The 19727-nt window shown below is 38.1% G+C and overlaps 1 protein-coding gene across 2 annotated transcripts in view; it reads left to right on the top strand.

Moving 5' to 3' along the window:
* Positions 1 to 19727, top strand: part of MYO9A (myosin IXA) — a gene marked incomplete at both ends in the record, with an annotated part of 187408 nt that overhangs the window by 24716 nt on the left and 142965 nt on the right. For both annotated transcript variants that reach the window (XM_080693311.1, XM_080693312.1), the window contains 5 exons: positions 13 to 112; positions 5038 to 5094; positions 7240 to 7337; positions 12190 to 12316; positions 19555 to 19644. In XM_080693311.1, coding sequence (XP_080549437.1) covers positions 13 to 112; positions 5038 to 5094; positions 7240 to 7337; positions 12190 to 12316; positions 19555 to 19644 — 472 coding nt within the window. The remainder of the gene's footprint in view (positions 1 to 12; positions 113 to 5037; positions 5095 to 7239; positions 7338 to 12189; positions 12317 to 19554; positions 19645 to 19727) is intronic.

Raw genomic sequence — 19727 nt, 5'->3', positions numbered from 1 at the left:
TGTTTCCAACAGGAACTATCATGTATTCTATTACCTCCTGGCAGGAGCAAGTGAAGAACAGAGGTTAGCATTCCATCTTAAACAGCCAGAGGAGTATCATTATCTCAATCAGGTGAGAGTTAAAAAAAATTAATTTGAAAATATAGAGCATAGTTGAATTTTTCTTCTCCTAAAATCTTTCATTATAGTGGTTTCTTTCCCAATCCTGGCAGTGAATATTAAAATATTTTTATACATGCAATCTTAAAATTTATGTGATGCAATTTTTTTTTTTTTTTTTGTGGGTCTGGGGATGGAACCCAGGGGCATTTGACCTCCGAGCTATAGCCCCTGCCCTATTTTATATTCTTTATTTTGAAACAAGGTCTCACTGAGATGTAGAGGGCCTCACTAAGTACCTGAGGCTGTCCGTGAATCGTGATCATCTGGTCTCAGCCTTCCGAATGCTGGGATTACAAGCGTGCGCCACCACGCCCGGCTTTTTATGTGATGCAATTTTAAATTTAAAAATTACCCCCCTTAATTATTTCCAAATAAAATATAAAGTACGTTTGGGAGTATAGCCCCGCCTGTCAAAAGATTAGTTAAATATACTCTTTGTATTTTGTGAGATGCCTTAAGAAAATGGTAAGTTGTTGATGATAGATACTTCCATATGAGAGGAGTGGTGTACTCTTTACAAAGCGATTTACCTTTTACAGACTCCAGGCTATTAAGTTTTATTATTATTTTTATATTTTTTGCCATATTGGGGATGGGACCCAGGGGCATTCTACCTCCGAGCTACACCACCAGCCCTATTTTTTATTTTTTATTTTGAAAGAGGGTCTTACTGAATTTCAAAAGGCCTCACTAAATAGCTGAGGCTGTCCGCAAACCGCAATCTTCCTGTATCAGCCTCCCAAGTATTGGGATTACAACCACGCACCACCATGCCCCACTTAAATATTACTAATTATTAGTGCTTCCTTTACAAGGGATTACTTAAATCTTGATTTTATGTTTTGTAGACTATATATAACTCTTTGCATGATGTTATGACACTGACTTCAGAATATGACTATAAGCCTTGCGTGGGGGTCCACGCTTGTAATCCCAGCATTTGGGAGGCTGAGACTGGAGGATTGTGATTTAAGGACAGCCTTGGCTACTTAGTGAGGTCCTTTGCAACTCAGTGGGACCCAGTTTCAAAATAAAGAATAAAAAATAGGGCTGGGGGTGTAGCTCGGAGGTAGAATGCCTCTGGGTTCCATCCCCAGTACTGCAAAAAAAAAAAAAAAAAGGTTTGACTATAATTTATTGAACATTCCTTCTAAATAGTCAGTGTAAAATTCTTCTAGCTTGATGTGGTGGTGCACTCCTGTACTCTTAGGTACTCTGGAGGTTAAGGGAGAAGAATCTTGAGTTTGAGTCTGTCTTGGGCAACATAGTGAGACCTTCTAGCCCATGAAAAAATAAGGAAAGAAAAAAATTCCTCAAGGGAAGATGACTTAAGAGAATTGGAATCTTTCCTTAAAACTCAAAATTCATCATTAAATTCATCCTTAAATCCAAAATTCATCCTTATGTTTAATTAATAAACTAAACATTGGGCCGGGCGTGGTGGCGCACGCTTGTAATCCCCGCGCTTGGGAGGCAGAGACAGGAGGATCGCGCAGGTTCGAAGCCAGCCTCGCGCGCTGGCTTAGGAGACCCTGTTTACAAATAAAAAAGTATAAAAAATAGGTCTGGGAGTGTAGCCCAGAGGTAGAAGGGCTCCCAGGAACCCCAGTACCACCAAAACAAAACAAAACAAAATAAACATTGTATAATTCTCACAACTTTGGATGACATTGATTTTTAAAAATTCTTTTTCTCATATTACTAAAAAATTTAAAACAAATATTAATGGAATTGGCACAAGAATAGATCATTTAAATAATAGAGATGGAAATAATCATTTAAATAACAGAATACCTAGCTGGGTGTGGTGGTGCACGCTTTGCAGCGCTTAGGAGGCTGAGACAGGAGAATTGCATAGGTTTGAGGCCAGCCTCAGCTACTTAGTGAGGATCTCAGCAACTTAGTGAGACCCTGTTTCCAAATAAAATATAAAGTATGTGTGGGAGTATAGCCCAGAGGTAGACAATCCCCTGGAACCCACACAAAAATAATAATAGAACACCAAAATGAGAAAAATAGATTTTCTCATTTTTGAGACGATGTAGTATCTATGGAAAAAAAAAATTTGTTAAAATCCTTAAGCTAGCCGGGCGTGGTGGCGCACGCTTGTAATCCCCGCGCTTGGGAGGCAGAGACAGGAGGATCACGCAGGTTCGAAGCCAGCCGTGCGCGCTGGCTTAGGAGACCCTGTTTCCAAGTAAAAATGTAAAAATAGGTATGGGAGTGTAGCCCGGAGGTAGAAGGGCTTCCAGGAACCCCAGTACCACCAAAAAAAAAAAAAAAAAAAAAAAAAAAAAAATCCTTAAGCTAGGTGTAATGGTACATGCTTATAATCCCAGTACTTGGGAGGCTGAGATAGGAGAATTGTAGTTTTGAGGATAGCCTGAGCAATTTAGTGAGGCCTTCCACAACTTAGACCCTGTTTCAAAAAATAGAAGAATAAAAATATAAAAATATAGGGCTAGGGATAATAGCTCAGAAGTAAAATGCCCTTGGCTTCCATCCTCAGTATTTCACCTATTCCCTCTCTCTGTCCCCCACCCCCCTCTCTCACACACACCCTTAGATTTTGCAGTTAATATTTTGATGGCAACTCAAAGGTTGTAAGATGTATTTAGTGTTATGAAATTAACACCTTAGACTTTATTTTTTTTTTAGTTTTTGGGGATGGAACCCAGCGGCATTCGACCTTCAAGCTAGACCCCTTGCCCTGTTATTTATTCTGTATTTTGAAACCGGGTCTCACTGAGTTGCAGAGGGCCTCACTAAGTAGCTGAGGCTGTCCTTAAACCGCTATCCTCCGGTCTCAACCTCCCAAATGCTAGGATTACAAGCGAGTGCCACCACACCCTGCTCCGACACCTTAGACTTTTCCCAAGCTATGTAGTGGACTGTATAACTGATAATTCTTAACCTTGGAATTATATATCAATATAAACTACCTTTAAAATATTAAATATAACAAATTTCAAAGTTATTCAAGAGAACACGTTCTGATATGACATGATTTCAAATGAGCACTTTCAGAACCAGGTGTGCTGGCACATGCTTGTAATCTCAGTTCTTGGGAGGCTAAGAGGAGCACCGTAAGTTTATAGCCAGTCTCAGCAACTAGTGAGACCCTGCTCAAAATAAGAAATAGAGCTGGGCGTGGTGGCACAGCTTGTAATCCCCGTACTTGGGAGGTTGAGACAGGAGGATCGCACAGGTTCGAAGCTAACCTCAGCTACTTAGTGAGGCTCTTAGCAACTTAGTGAGACCCTGTTTCCAAGTAAAGTATAAAATAGGTCTGGGAATATAGCCCGGAGGTAGAAAAAGCACCTGAGTTCCACCCCTAGTACTCTAGTACTCCCCTCAAAAAAAAAAAAAAAAAAAATACGGCTGGAGATGTAGCTCAGAGATAGATAACATGCTCCTGAGTTCAATCATCAGCATAAACACACACACACACACACCCACACACACACACACACACACACACTGATACAATACTAGACATTTTTGCTGGGTGTTATTAAGTAGATGTTTAAAAGATTGCTAATCTAGCTACTCAGATTTTTCTAACCTATTTAAATTACTTGTTTTGTATTGGGCAATTAAGTATTTTTTAATGTCTTCTGGATCTTTTTATATTTAGTAGCTATGACATATTCTTATAATGTCAGGATTCATAAGCTATGAGACTCAGCAGTTAATACAATCACCAGCAAGCAAGCAAATACACACACACACACACACACACACACACTTTAACAATTTCTGATAAAATACTAGACATTTTTACTAGATGTAATTATGTAGATATTTAAAAAATTGCTAATCCAGCCGAGTGTGTTGGTGGATGTTTTTAGTCCCAGCATTTGGGAGGCTGAGATGGGTGGATCACGGTTTGAGGACAGCCTCAGCTACTACTTAGTGAGGCCCTTTGCAACTCAGACCCTGTTTCAAAATAAAGAATAAAAAAAAAATTGGTCTGGAAGTTTAGCGTGGAGGTAGAATATTCTTAGGTTCCATCCCCAGTACCAGAAAAAAAAAATTGATAATCCAAGCCAGTCATGGTGACGTATGCTATAATCCCAGCATTTGGGAGGCTGACACCAGAGGATCGTAGTTTGCCAACAGCCTCAGCTACTTAGTGAGGCCCTCCTCAACTTAGTGAGACCCTGTTTTAAAAAAAAAAAAGAATAAAAATAGGGCATGGGGTATAGCTCAGAGGTTGAATGCCCCTGAGTTCTATCCCCAGACCCATGCAAACAAAACAACAACAAAAAACCCCACTAATCTAGCTGCTCAGTTTTTTCCTCGATATTTAAATTACTTGCTTTGTATTTGGTGATTGAAGACTTTTTTACTGTGCTCTGAATATTTTTATTTTTATTTTATTTAGTTATTTTTTTGGTGGTACTGGGGTTCCTGGAAGCCTTTCTACCTCTGGGCTACACTCCCAGACCTATTTTTACATTTTTATTTGGAAACAGGGTCCCCTGAGCCAGCGCACGCGGCTGGCTTCGAACCTGCGCGATCCTCCTGTCTCTGCCTCCCAAGCGTGGGGATTACAAGCGTGCGCCACCACGCCCGGCATGTGCTCTGAATATTTTTATAATTGACGGCCATGGCATATTTTTGTTATAACGTTTGGATTCACAGGATATGGAACTTGGCAGTTAATACAAACATTAGAGTCACTGCAGATGTTATTTATGAGTGGAGCATAGTGACGTGATCTCCGAGACGCTGAATGTGGATTTAGTTTCTTATTTTATGTTGCTGTGGATAGCAACATTGCTGCCTGCACACTACATCTAAGAGATCATTAGAGAAATATAGTAACTATTCCCTAATAACTCCTACCTAACTGATCTGCTTTACTTTCAGATAACAAAGAAATCTCTTAGACAGAGCTGGGAAGATTATTGCTATGACTCTGAGCCGGTCAGTACTAGTACCTAAATATTATGTGTTACTGTTAAAAGGCCATCATTTTGCTCAGTTACATCCATGTATAACTTAAAAGTTATCTGAAATATAAATAGTACTAGAAAAGAAGATCTATTAGTGTTTGATTTCGTTGAATGATTTATTTGTATGTAGATAGTTTGTTGGTTAAAAACCAGTTGACTAGCCAGACATGGTGGTACACGCTTGTAATCCAAGTACTTGGGAGACTGAGGCTAGAGAAAGAATCACAGTTCAAGGACAGACTCAGCTACTTAGTGAGACCCTGTACCTATAAATGTATAAATATTTATTTGTGTTTGAAGATATAGTGAGATTGTACCTATCAAGTGACTCTCATAGTAAAAGATATGGAGATAATTAATAAATGAAGATTTTTCACTTTCAAATGGTCATAATCTATCCAAATATAAATTTTATTTATTATTATTGCTAACATATCTTGGCCTTTGTGAATTATGAAATATGGAAGATGGCCAGACGTGGTGGCGCATGCTTGTAATTCCCACACTTGGGAGGCTGAGACAGGAGGATCACGCAGGTTCGAAGCTAGCCTCAGCTACTTAGTGAGGTTCTCAGCAACTTAGTGAGACACTGTTTCCGAATAAAGTATAAAATAGGCTGGGGCTGTAGCCCAGAGGTAGAAAAGCCCCTGGGTTCCATCTCCCTGTACCACCAAAATAAATAAATAAATAAATAAATAAATAAATAAATAAATGGAAGATTAATTAAACACTGATAATATGTTGATGTCTGTATTGTGCTTTAAAGCTGGTCTGTATAATTTCTTATTCATTCATTTATTTATGGCTCAATATATTTTTAATTTTTTTTGTGTGATACTGAGGGTGGAAGCCAGGGGCTTTTCTACCTCTGGGTTATATTCCCAGATCTATTTTATATTTTATTTGGAAACAGGGCCTCACTAAGTTGCTGAGAGCCTCACTAAGTAGCTGAGGCTGGCTTCGAACCTGTGCAATCTTCCTGTCTCAGCCTTCCAAATGATGGGATTACAAGCGTGCGCTAGCACGCCTGGCTTATGGCTAAATGTTTTTAATCATGTATTTTTGAGAGCATTTTATACTTTTACATATGCTTTTTTCTTTGATTTTCATGTTGTCTATTTACTTTTTATACCTTAGTATAGCTATAACGTAAATTTATTTCTTACATAAATCTAGTATACCCTCTTTGACTACATTACTGCCTTTTTTTTGGGGGGGGGGATGGTACTAGGAATTGAACCCAGAGGCATTCTACTTCTGTTTTATTTCTTTTTTAATTTTTTTTTCAATTTTATTTCTTAAATGGAAACAGGGTCTTACTAGGTTGCTAAGGGCCTCACTAAATTGCTGAGATTGTCCTTGAATTTGTGATCCTCCCGTGTCAACCTCTCAGTTGCTGGGATTAAAGTGTGCACCACCACACCTGGCTTCATTATTGGCCTTTTCTAAATTCATTACAGTTTAATCAGTACTTAGTTCAGTGCCTTGAATATAGGGGACATTTTTTTTGTGTGTATGATACTGGGTACTGAACCCCAAGTCATTCTACCTCTGAGCTATATTCCCGTCCCTTTTTCTGTTTTTTTTTTGTTTTCTTTTTAAATAGGATCACTGTAGGTTTCTGAGTCTATTGCTGAGGCTCGTCATGAAGCTGCAATCTTCTGGTTTTAGCCTCCCAAATATTGTCATTATACAGGTGTGTGCCACCATGTCTGGCTGTGTGCACTTACTAAATATTTGTTGAAGAAATAACATTTGCTTTTTGAATTAAACTTTCTTAAATGTTTTGAATCTCTAAAACTTTCAGAAGTGCTTATAAACACTATCAGCATACTTCTTAAGTATTGGCAGCTCTTTATCTTTTAAGTTACTTTTGAGATTCTTGTTTTGGTATTTGTGAAAGGGCAAATAATGGTAACCTGCTGGTATTTTGGTAGGTATGTGTTTACTTTGTAGTTAAGATAGGAAAGGTAGAGAATGTGAATATAAATATTTTATGGGCTCCAATTCCCATTTATACATAGGTGTTCTAAACATAAGTTACTACATTTCTGAATGGCCTACATTATATATTAGGTAATCTCAATTTTTTCCCTTTTTTATCTTGAATTAGCAGGATTGCTTCACAGTGGAGGGAGAAGATTTGAGGCATGACTTTGAACGCTTACAATTGGCCATGGAAATGGTAGGGTTTCTTCCCAAGACAAGAAGACAGTGAGTTTATTTTATATTCTTATATTTCCAGTAGAGAACAAATTATGAGGTGTTTTTGTAAGATTTCTCCCCCTTGTTTTTTTCCCCCTCTTTTCTTTTCTGTGGTATTTGGGATTGAACCCAGGGACATTTTACCTCCATTTTATTTTATTGTTTTGTTTTTCTATTTATTTTTTTTTTGCGGTATTAGGGATGGAACTCAGGGATCTTCTACCTCCTAGCTATACCCCCAGCCCTATTTTTTAGTCTTTGTTTTTTTTGTTTTTTTGTTTTGTTTTGTTTTGGTGGTACTGGGGTTCCTGGAAACCTTTCTACATCCGGGTTATACTCCCAGACCTATTTTTTTAAAAATATTTTTATTTGGAAACAGGGTCTCTTAAGCCAGCATGGCTGGCTTCGAACCTGAGTGATCCTCCTGTCTCCGCCTCCCAAGTGCGGGGATTACAATCGTGCGCCACCTCGCACGCCCGGCTAGTCTTTGTTTTGAAACAGACTCTCACTGAGTTGCAGAGATCCTCACTAAGTAACTGAGGCTGTTTGCAAACCACTATCCTCCTGTCTAAGTCCCAAGTACCGGAATTACAAGTGTGCGCCACCATTCCTTGCTCTTTGGTTCTTTTTAACAGTTTTCTAAATAGTATTTCTAATTTATTGCCTTATCCATCTTCAGCATTGTGATTTTTAAAAATGTACACATGCCGGGCGTGGTGGCGCACGCTTGTAATCCCCGCGCTTGGGAGGCGGAGACAGGAGGATCGCGCAGGTTCAAAGCCAGCCCCGCGCGCTGGCTTAGGAGACCCTGTTTCCAAAATGAAAATGTAAAAATAGGTCTGGGAGTGTAGCCCGGAGGTAGAAGGGCTTCCAGGAACCCCAGTACCACCAAAAAAAAAAAAAAAAAAAAAAAAAAAAATAAAAATGTACACATATTACATTTGTATATAAATGCAGGAATTTATGGTGTTCCTGGAGGCTGTCTGTAGGCTTTACTTAAAAACTATTATTTTTAGGTCGGTCATGGTGGTGCATGCTTGTAATCCCCGCACTTGGGAGGCTGAGACAGAAGGATCGCACAGATTCAAAGCCAGCCTCAGCTACTCAGTGAGGCTCTCAGCAACTTAGTGAGACCCTGTTTCCAAATAAAATATAAAATGGGTCTGGGAGTATAGCCAGGAGGTAGAAAGCCTCTGGGTTCCACCCCTAGTACCACCAAAATAAATTAATTAATTAAAAAAAACTAGTATTTTTAAGCTGGGTATGGTGGCATATGCTTGTAATCCCAGCATTTGGGAGGCTGAAACAGAGGATTGAGGTTCACGGCCAGCCTCAGCTACTTAGTGAGGCCCTTTGCAAACTTGGGAGACCCTGTTTCAAAATAAAAAATAGAAAATAGGACTGGGGTGTTGCTCAGAGGTAGAATGCTTGTGGGTTCCATCCCCAGTACTGGAAAAAAAAAAAAAAGAGAGAGAGAGAGCTATTACTTTTATATAATATTATTTCTATTATTTATTTATTTTGGTGGTACTGGGGTTCCTGGAAACCCTTCTACCTCCGGGCTACACTCCCAGACCTATTTTTTATATTTTTATTTGGAAACAGGGTCTCTTAAGCCAGCAAGGATGGCTTCGAACCTGCGTGATCCTCCTGTCTTCGTCTCCCAAGCGTGGGGATTACAAGCGTGCACTACCACGCCCGGCTATATAATAGTATTTTTATAGCTCCTCATTTTTTTTTATCATTGAGTTCTAGTTTTATTATTATGCATGCCTATCAGTAAAAGTCTCTGAGTATTTTCTCTATATACTTATGAATGTACTATTGTATTAAAAATATTTTCTTGCTGGGCGTGGTGGCGCACACTTGTAGTTCCAGAATTCGGGAGACTGAGACCAGAGGACCGTGGTTCGTAGACAGCCTCAACTACTTAGTGATGTCCTTTGCAACTCAGTAGACCCTGTTTCTAAATAAAGAATAAAAAGTAGGAGCCAGGCGTGATGGTGCACGCTTATAATCTCAGCATTTGGGAGGTTGAGACCTGGAGGATCACGGTTTGCAGACAGCCTCAGCTACTTAGTGAGGCCCTCTGCAACTCAGTGAGACCCAGTTTCAAAATAAAGAATAAAAAATAGGGCAGGGGGTGTAGCTCGGAGGTCAAATGCTCCTGGGTTCCATCCCCAGACCCGCAAAAAAAAAAAAAAAAAAAAAAAAAAAAAAAAAAAAAAAGAGTAGGAGCTGGGGGTGGAGCTCAGAGGTAGAATGCCCGTGGGTTCCATCCTCAGTACTGCAAAAAAAGATTTTTTCTTCATGGTAAATATAAACAAATTAGAATCACACCAAGACTGTTGTGCATGCTTTTTTTCTTTGAGTTTGCAGTACTGGAGATGGAGCCTGGGGGCATTGTACCTTCAAACTATACCCCCAGCCCTATTTTTTAGTCCTTTTAATTTTGAAACAGGGTCTCACTAAGATGTATAATTATAGTGCACCAATAAACATATAAAAAAGTTTATGATGAAAGAAAAAGTATATTTAAAATAAACTATTTAAAATTAAAGACTCAACCTTGATGCTCACCAGAAGAAAATAGTTTTCTTGGACTTTTTTTTTTAACACTTGAGGCAAGGTTTTGCTTTGTTGTCCAGGCTAGCATGAAACTCCTGAGTTCAGGGTGATCCTTCTCGCTTGAGTAGTTTGAATAGATGGGGTTATAGGCATGTACCATTGTACCTGTCTTTATTTATATATCAGTACCCTTTTTTGTGAAATGAAGAATATATTAGACCTAAGATGTGTTACTTAATGTAAGAAGAAAATAAATATGAGAATATTTTGATAGAAAGTGCTCCTAGGGCTGGGCATGATGGCACATGTCTGTGATCCCAGCATTCGGGAGGCTGAGACTGGAGGACCACAGTTCACGGACAGCCTCAGCTACTTATCAAGGCCCTTCGCAACTCAGTGAGACTCTGTTTCAAAATAAAAAAATAAAAATCACTAAAAAATAGGGCTGGGGGTGTAGCTTAGAGTTAGAATGCCCCTGGGTTCCATCCCCTGTATGGTGAAAAAAAAAAAAAAAAAAAAGCCCTCCTAGGGAGCCAGGCATGATATGTGCAGGTTTGTAATCTCAGTACTTGAGAGGCTGAGAAAGGAGGATTGCAAGTTTGAAGCCAGCTGTAGCTACTTAATAGTATTTACCTCTGCAACTTAGTGATACCCTGTTTCAAAATAAAGAATAAAATATAGTGCTGGGGGTATAGCTTGGAGGTAGACTGCCCCTGGGTTCCATCCTCAATACTAAAAAAAAAAAAAAAAAAAGTCCTTCTAGGTTTAGGTGAGATATAGATAATGATTATAATAAGATTCATGGGCCAACTGGAGTTGAAAGGATATAGTGTGCAAGTGCAGGATTTGTTGTTGACTGAAGGCACATGCTGTTCTGATGCAGGAGAAAAAGTACCTAAGGGGGAGGTCCAGTTGCATATATTTCACAGTAGCAACCTGATATTTGACAATATACCAATATACCCCAATGACCTCTTTCTTTTCTTCCTTTCTTTTTTTTTTTCCTGGTACTGGGGATTGAACTCGGGAGCATTCTACCTCCAAGCTATATCTCCAACCTGATTTTATTTTTATTTTGAAACAGGATCTCTCTAGGTTGATGAAAGTCTTACTTCTTGACTGAGGCTGTTCTTGAGCCTGCATTTCTCCTGTTTCAGCCTCCCAGGTACTCGGATTACAGGTGTGCACTACCATGCTCAGCTTCATACTTTCTAAAATAGTATTTACCAAGGTCATCATATGATGTAGGAAAGCATTTAAAATAAATTAATTATAAAAATCATATAAAAAAGGCCGGGCGTGGTGGCGCACGCTTGTAATCCCCGCATTTGGGCGGCTGAAAAAGGAGGATCGCACGGGTACGAAGCCAGCCTCAGCTACTCAGTGAGGCTTCCAGCAACTTAGTGATACCCTGTTTCCAAATAAAAAATATAAGAAAGGTCTGGGAGTATAGCCCGGAGGTAGAAAGCCTCTGGGTTCCACCCCCAGTACTACTAAAAAAAAAAAATCATATAAAAAAATTACAGGATACCTGATAAGAATTCAGATTATAAGTCCTTTTTTTTGGAGATTCTGATTTGTGTCTGAAGTAGGTAGTATAGGGGAAAGGCATTTGAGGCAGGAGAAAAGCATTTAGAAATGCATGGGTCAGCGTGGTGGTGCAGCCCTGTAATCCCAGTACTTGTGAGGCTGAGAACAGGAAAGTTCCAGGTTCAAGGCCAACTTCAGTAACTTAGCCAAGACCCTTAGCAACTTAGCCACGACCCTCAGCAAATTCATGAGACCCTGTTTCAAAATTAAAATAAAAAGGGCTGGAGACATAGCTTGGAGGCAAAATATCCCTGGGTTCAGTCCCCAGTTTTAAATAAATAATAGAAAGGCATAGATTTGTTAAAACATTGCAGCAAATTCAGGCAGTAACTGGGCATAGTGGTACATGCCTGTATGTATCCCAGTACTTTGGGGGCTGAGACAGGTAGATTGTGTAGATTCAAGGACAGGTCTAGCAACCTAGTGAGACCCTGTTTCAAAACAAAAAGTAAAATGCCAGACACATACTCAGCCTAGAAAGGTTGTTCCCTTGAAATAGCTATGTAACAAATAGTATAATACTGAAATTGAGGGCATGTAAAACACTTTGCAGTAATCAGTAAATTTTGGTTATTCTCTTATTTTTTTTTCTGAAGACTTAATACTTCATATCTGTATTAATTTGCTTCACTAGAATTTTAGAACAAAATAATCTTTGAGAGTAAACATGTGCAAGCTGTAATTTGTGCTTTTATTTTCACAGGATTTTCTCTCTTCTCTCAGCAATACTACATTTGGGTAATATCTGTTATAAAAAGAAGACATACCGAGATGATTCCATTGATATTTGTAATCCTGAAGTTCTTCCTATTGTCTCAGAATTACTAGAAGTGAGTGATTATATTCTTAGGTGTTATCTTAAATACTTTTTACTTTCCATCACTGTTTTATAGATATAAATAGATTGATGCTTTTTATTAATAATGATTTTAATAGATATTTACTTTTTTGATACTGGGGATTGAACCCAGGAGAATTCTACTTCCAAGCTATACTCACATCCTTTTTTATTTTTTATTTTGAAGTTGGGTCTCACTAAGTTACTCAGGCTAGAGATGCTCTTTTTTCTCTTTTTGTGATACTGGGAGTGGAACCCAGAGGCTCTTCTACCTCTGGGCTATATTCCCAGACCTATTTTATATTTTATTTTGAAACAGGGTCTCACTAAGTTGCTACAAGCCTTACTAAGTAGCTGAGGCTAGCTTCGAACCTGTGCAATCCTCCTGTCTCAAGCCCTGGGATTACAAGCATGCGCCAGCAGGCCCGGCGAGATACTGTTTCTTAATAGTATTTTTAAAAGAGTTTCTCCTGACATTTACCTTACTACTATTGAGTGTGCCAACATTTTATAACCTTTAGAACATTTGTGTTTTCTCCCCTGCTTTTACATGCTGTACACATTCGTAATTCCTCAATTTGTTAGATTGGATGAATACTTCTACTGTGGACTGCAAATATTCTGGTCCTGTGTTAATTTTGCTTTTTCTATATTTGAGATTTTTTCTTATATTAAATTCTGGTTGCATTATTTTATTTGAAGATGGAGTTTCTGGGTGAGTGGAAAGAAAAGTTACTGCTTTTTTTTTAATCGGTTGGGTAGAATCAAAAAGACCTCATCTCCTACCATGTTGCTTCCCATATCAAGATCTTATTTTACTTTAGTCTCCCTTCCTGGAGTGATTTGTGATACATAACTCATCTTGTGAGGTTCACCCCATCAGAGGTGATGGAGTGTTGTTTCTTTTTCTTTTCTTTCTTTCCTTTCCCTCCCTCCCTCCCTCCCTCCCTCCCTTCCTCCCTCCCTCCCTCCATTCCTTCCTTTCTTTTTTTGGTGGTACTGGGGGTGGAACCCAGGGGCTTTTCTACCCTCAGGCTATACTCCAGACCTATTTTTATACTTTATTTTTATACTTTATTTGGAAACAGGGTCTCACTAAGTTTCTGAGAGCCTCACTAAGTAACTTTGAACTTGTGTGATCCTGTCTCAGCCTCCCAAGCACTGGGATTACAAGTGTGTGCCACCACACCTAGCTGGGATGTTGTTTCATATAGACCCTCTCATCTGATAGATCACAAGGGCAAATAAATGCATATTCTAACCTATATAGATACTTATATGTATAAATATTCCTCTTTTTTTTTGCAGTACTGGGGATGGAAACCAGGGGCATTCTACCTCGGAGCTACACCCTAGCCCTATTTTTTTTATTCTTTATTTTGAGGCAGGGTCTCACTGAGTTGCAAAGGGCCTCACTAAGTAGTAGCTGACATTGTCCATGAACCACCATCCTCCTGTCTCAGCTTCCTGAATGCTGGGATTACAAGTGTGCGCCACCCAGCTTATATCTATAAATATTTCTATATGGAGCCATCTGTGTATGAAACTAAGTATTTTGTTGTTTTTAAAAATTAATTCCCACATGGATAGTTCTAGCTTTTCCCCCTCACATGCCTTAATTCTTACTCAAACAATAAAAAATCTTTTTCCCACCCTCTGCCATCCATTTACCTAATTTTTCAATTGTAGTGTACATTTATAGTAGTATAAGAATTGTTAACCTATTACTTGTATGAGAAATTATACAGATTATTTTTTATCTTTATTCTTACAGATTGTATTTATTTCCAAAGATACCTAACCTCCATCTTTTCTCCTATCTCCTTCATTGAGATATGTTTGTCATATAGTTAGTAGACTCATGAAATAGTCTTTATTCTTTCCTGGAAATCGCCTAATGTCTTAAATAATTAAAAATATTTGCCTACATTAAGATTCATTCTTTGCTGAATGAGTGTTGAAAAGTACATGAAGTCATACATCTACCATTATAGTATTCAGAATATATTGACTTATCTAAAACTCTTTTGTGCTTTACATGTTCAGCCTCTCCCCCCAAACTGCTGGCAATCAATGATCTTTTTACTGGTGGCATAGATTTGTCCTTTTCAGAATGTAATATAATTGGAGTCATATAGTATGTAGCAATTTAAGATTGACTATGTTACTTAGCAATATGTATTGAAGACTTATTCATGTCTTTTGTGTCTTAATACCTCATTTTTTTGTGTGCTACTGGGGATTGAATCCAGGGGTATTCTACCTCTGAGCTACACCCCTAGTCATATTTTATTATTTATTTTGAAAAAGAGGCTCAGTAAATTGCAGAGGGCCTCACAAGTTGCTGAGGCTGGCTGCGAACCTGCAGTCCTTCTGTTTCAGCCTCCCAAGTGCTGGAATTACAAGTATACACCATGACACCTGGCTTAATAACTCATTTTTAAAGCTTCTGGGAAATATATATTTTTTTTGTATGTATTACTACTGTGTTCTATCTGTTCACCTGTTGAAGGAGGTCTTTTTTGTTTCCAGTATTTGGTAATTATGCCTAGCTTTCTATGCTTCTTAAAAATTAAAATGTAATTACCTATCTTTCAATTCTTGCTTTATGTGCCACTTCATGGGGTTTAACCTCAGTAAGCAGTTTTAACTGGCTCCCTATGCATAGAACATTTATTTTTATATATTGTATATGATTAGGTTTGGGCTTATAGGATAAAGTTAATTTTTTGCTAGTTAGAATCCCTTACAAGGTAATGCTTTTTGAGGGCAATGGGTGCATCTTTCTCAGAGTGGTATTTTTTTTTTTTTAATTTTTGTCTATAGGTGACTAGGCATTACTTACTACCTTTAATGGAATAACATTATTGCAGAATGGGCAGGAAAAGGAGTGCCTTGCATTGGAATTAGACCCATTCATTGGAAGAATTTCTATCAGAAATGGATTTGAGAGGATAGATAGTTTTTCAGCCAGGCATTTCAGGTGATAATTTAGTCAAGCATTTGGTCTTATGATAATACCAAATATCATGGCTGGTGAGTCTATTTTAAATCCAAGCACTCAGCAAGTACCAAGGCTTCTGGTCCTTGTGTAATATTCCTTCTTTGGTAAAGACTGATTAGAGCAGTTCAGGCAACTTAAAACAGAAATTCAGGTATTGGTTAAGAAAAAAAAAAAGGAGCCGGGCGTGGTGGCGCACGCTTGTAATCCCCGCGCTTGGGAGGCAGAGACAGGAGGATCGCGCAGGTTCGAAGCCAGCCGCGCGCGCTGGCTTAGGAGACCCTGTTTCCAAATAAAAATGTAAAAATAGGTCTGGGAGTGTAGCCCGGAGGTAGAAGGGCTTCCAGGAACCCCAGTACCACCAAAAAAAAAAAAAAAAAAAAAAAAAAAGGAGGCCAGGCATGGTGGCGCATGCTTGTAATCCCCCTGAGACAGGAGGATCGCGCAGGTTCAAAGCCAGCCTCAGCTGGCTTAAGAGATCCTGTTTCCAAATAAAAGCTATAAAAATAGGTCTGAGAGTGTAGCCCGGAGGTAGAAGGCCCCTGGGTTCTATCCTCAGTACCACCAAAAAAATAAAAACAAACAAAAAAACAAAACAAAACAAAAAACAAAAAAACGGGAATCCAGTTCTGAGAATTAGCTTACCAGATAATGACAAATAGGATTTGGTAAAAGATCTTACTTTTATTTATTTTTTGTGTTACTGGGAATTGAACCCAGACACAGCCTATATTTGAGGTATACCCCCAGTCTGATTTTTAATTTCTTATTTGGAAACAGGGTCTCCTTAGGTTGATGAGAGTCTTACTACTTGCGGAGGCTGTCCCTGAACCTGTGATACTCCTGTTTCAGCCTTCCAAGTACTGGGATTACAAATTTGTGCCACTATGCCCATCTCAACTCAAGCGCTTTTCTTCTTTTTCTTTTCTGTTTTTGTGGTGCCAGGGATGGAATCCAGGGGTATTCTACCTCTGAGCTACACCTTCAGCCCTATTTTTTATTCTTGATTTTGAAACAGGGTCTCACTGAAAGGCAAAGGGCCTCACTAAGTAGGTGAGGCTGCCCTGAACCGCAATCCTCCTGTCTTAGCCTCCCAAATACTGGTATTACAAGTGTATGCCACTAATCCTGGCTAACTCAAACTTTTTAATTCCTCCTTGTACATAGTTTGGACTGCATCAAGTACTGAGAATTGGTGTTTTAGTCTGCCTTTTCATCTCTGTAACCAAAATAACTGACAACCTAGAGGAAGAAAGGTTTATTTGGGATCACAGTTTCAGAAGTTTTAGTCCTTGGTTTACGGACTCGAAGGCAGAAACCATTGTCGCAGAGCTTCAGGTATGGCAGAATAGGAGAATCTTTCAGGTATGGCAAAATAGGAAAAGGCATCAGTTCTTGTAGACCAAAACACAGAGAGCGAATGAGAGAAGAGGGGTCCTGTGGGCAGTGAGCTACCACGTTCAGCCAGTGACCTACCCACTTCAAACCATGCCCCACCTCTGAACCTTGCTGCACGGAGAACCTGCCTTCAGTGTGTGTGCTTTTTGGAAATATATCAGACACAAACCACAACAGCATTGAATAGAAGGAAAATAGCTTCAAGGTTCAGAAATTAGAGAAGATATCAACCATGGTTTCCTGCCTATATTTAGTTAATAGAAATTATTTTTTTTAAATGATGGCACTCAGTTGAGTAAGATTGATGATAGTATTCTAACCTTAAGGCTTTGGTTGAGATGAAATACAAACATTGGCATAATAACTGGCTTAAATAAAATTTAAATTCTATATCTAACATAACTGTGATTTAATATAATTCCCTTTTTTCCCAAAGTGATTCTGTTTAACGATCAATAAAGGCTTAATTTTGAAGGACAAATGTTTTAAAAGTAGTGGTTTATCAGGTGTAGTAGTACATGCCTGCAATCCCAGTATTTGGGAGGCTGAAACAGAATTGTAGGTTCTAGGCTAGCCTGAGTAATTTAGTAAGGCCTTCAGCAATAGTTTCCAAATAAAAAAAAAGTGCTGGAGTGTAGCTCAGAGATAGAATTGCCCCTTGGAGTCAGTCCCCAGTAACATGCACATGCACATGCATACTGTTTAATTTTATTTATTTTTTCAGTTATTTATTTTTGTAGTTAACTCAGCCAGCAGTAAATGCTGATTTGTTAGGTACTATTTTTCTTTTCTTTTTTTTTTTTTTTCCTGTGGTGTTATTAGGAATTTAATCTAAGAGCCTCTACAGCTAAGATATACCCCTAGATCTAGTTTATTTTTTATTTCGAAACAAGGTTTCATTAAGTTGCTGATGGCTTTGATATATTGCTGAGGCTGGCCTATAATTTGTGCTCTTCCTGTCTCAGCTTCCCAAATTACTAGGATTATAGGTTTGTGCCATCATGCCCAGCTGCTAGATACTTTTTTGTTCCATGCAACTATTTATTTTATATAAATTGCTAGTGGTAGAGTAATACCTATTATTTTATAACTTAGACTTCCCTGGTACTCTAATACTTTTTCCTTGACTTATTTTCATATTGTGTTTTCTATATAACATGTGTATGCTTTTTTAAATTGTTACCATTTCATGTTCATTAGGACTCTAAAACTCATGTCTGATAAAGCTAAATATAGTTAAAGTTTCAAGAAATAGGAGCTCTTATTGCTCAGAGAACAAATTGGCAAAAATCGTATGTAGTGTTTTGGAAATATCCTGTAAAACTGAAAATGAAAATGTACATTTTAAGATGATAATTTCATCTTTAGTTTTGTTCATCATAGCAACTCTTGAACTCTTGCAAGAATAGTCATTGTAATTTATTTTCTTTTTGTGAGAAATTATAAATTGTGTAAATGTGATTATGAATAGTATAACTAGGTGGTATATTCATATGCTGGGATGGTATGTAGCAGTTAAAATGAGCAAGCATAATGTAAAAATTACAAACAGACTTCAAAAACATGGACAATATGATACCATAAATAAGAATTAAATGCATTTGGCAATTATAACTTAGTATTTACAAATACATTTAATACATACAAAGGTATAAAAACAAAAAATGAAATGATACATTATAAATTCATGATAGTGTTTACTTCTGGGAAGAGAGTGAGAACAATGGAAGTATCAACATACATTTATTTGTTTGTTCCACTGGAGAGCAAACCCAGGAGCATTCCACCTCTAAGCTACATCCCCTGCAGCCCTATTTTTTTTTAATTTTTTTGAAACAGAGTCTCACTTAAGTTGCAGAGGGCCTCACTTAAGTATCTGAGGCTGGCCATGAATTTATAATCCTCCTGTTTTAGCTCTCAAGTACTGGGATTACAGGTGTGCGCCACTGCTCCTGGAGGAAGCATCAGCTTTCATTTATTAGTTACTTGTGGTATTGGAGATGGAACCAGGGGCCTTTGACCTCCAGAATGTATCCCCAGTCCAGTTTTATTTATTTATTTATTTTTGGTGGTACTGAGGTTCCTGGAAACCTTTCTACCTCTGGGCTATACTCCCAGACCTATTTTTAAAATATTTTTATTTGGAAACAGGGTCTCTTAAGCCAGCGCTGCTGGCTTTCGAACGTGCGTGATCCTCCTGTCTTCACCTCCCAAGCGCTGGGATTACAAGTGTGCGCCACCACCACACCCGTCCAGTTTCTTTTCTTTTTTTTTTTTTTTTTGAAAGCAGAGTCTCACTAAGTTCCTGAGGCTGATTTTGAACTTGTGATCTTCCTTTCTCAGCCTCCCAAGTACTGAGATTACATGCATATGCCACCACACCTGACTGGAATCATCAACTTTAAAAGGTTTCATATCTATGAATAAAAATGAATGTCTGAAACATAAACAAGCACTCATTAAGAATCTTGAATTCAAGAAGTACTGTCACTTTTTAGTTCATTTCTCTAGTTACCAGATTATGATTGATTATCTTAATTTTTTTGTACTATTCTGTATCTTTTTGCACAATAAAACTTGGTTCTTCATTATAATAAGAAAGCAAGCTTTAGGTTTAAAGTCTTATTTTTTTAATTTACATTGTTTTCTCTTTTGGAGAGTAATTGGGGTGAGTGGGACACTTAAATTCTATTTTGACCAATATTAAAATTTTCAGTGTTTCCTTGTTGTATATTTGCTAATCTCTGTTTTTTCCATCTAATGTGGCCTCTCAATGAAATAATCCATTCCTTTGTAATCTTCTATATTGAATTTACTTTTTTGCTGTGTAGGTTAAAGAAGAGATGCTATCTGAAGCATTAGTTTCGAGGAAGACGGTGACAGTGGGAGAAAAGCTTATTGTACCATATAAGATGGCAGAGGTATGGTTTTCTTTGAAATCAGAACATTGGGACATTCTTAGAAGTTTGTGTTTTTTTTTTTAACAAATGAAAATGACACTAAC

The sequence above is a fragment of the Muscardinus avellanarius genome, assembly GCF_963383645.1.
Source record: "Muscardinus avellanarius genome assembly, chromosome: 3".
NCBI classification, from domain to species: domain Eukaryota; kingdom Metazoa; phylum Chordata; class Mammalia; order Rodentia; family Gliridae; genus Muscardinus; species Muscardinus avellanarius.
This window is presented reverse-complemented; position numbering and strand designations above follow the sequence as displayed.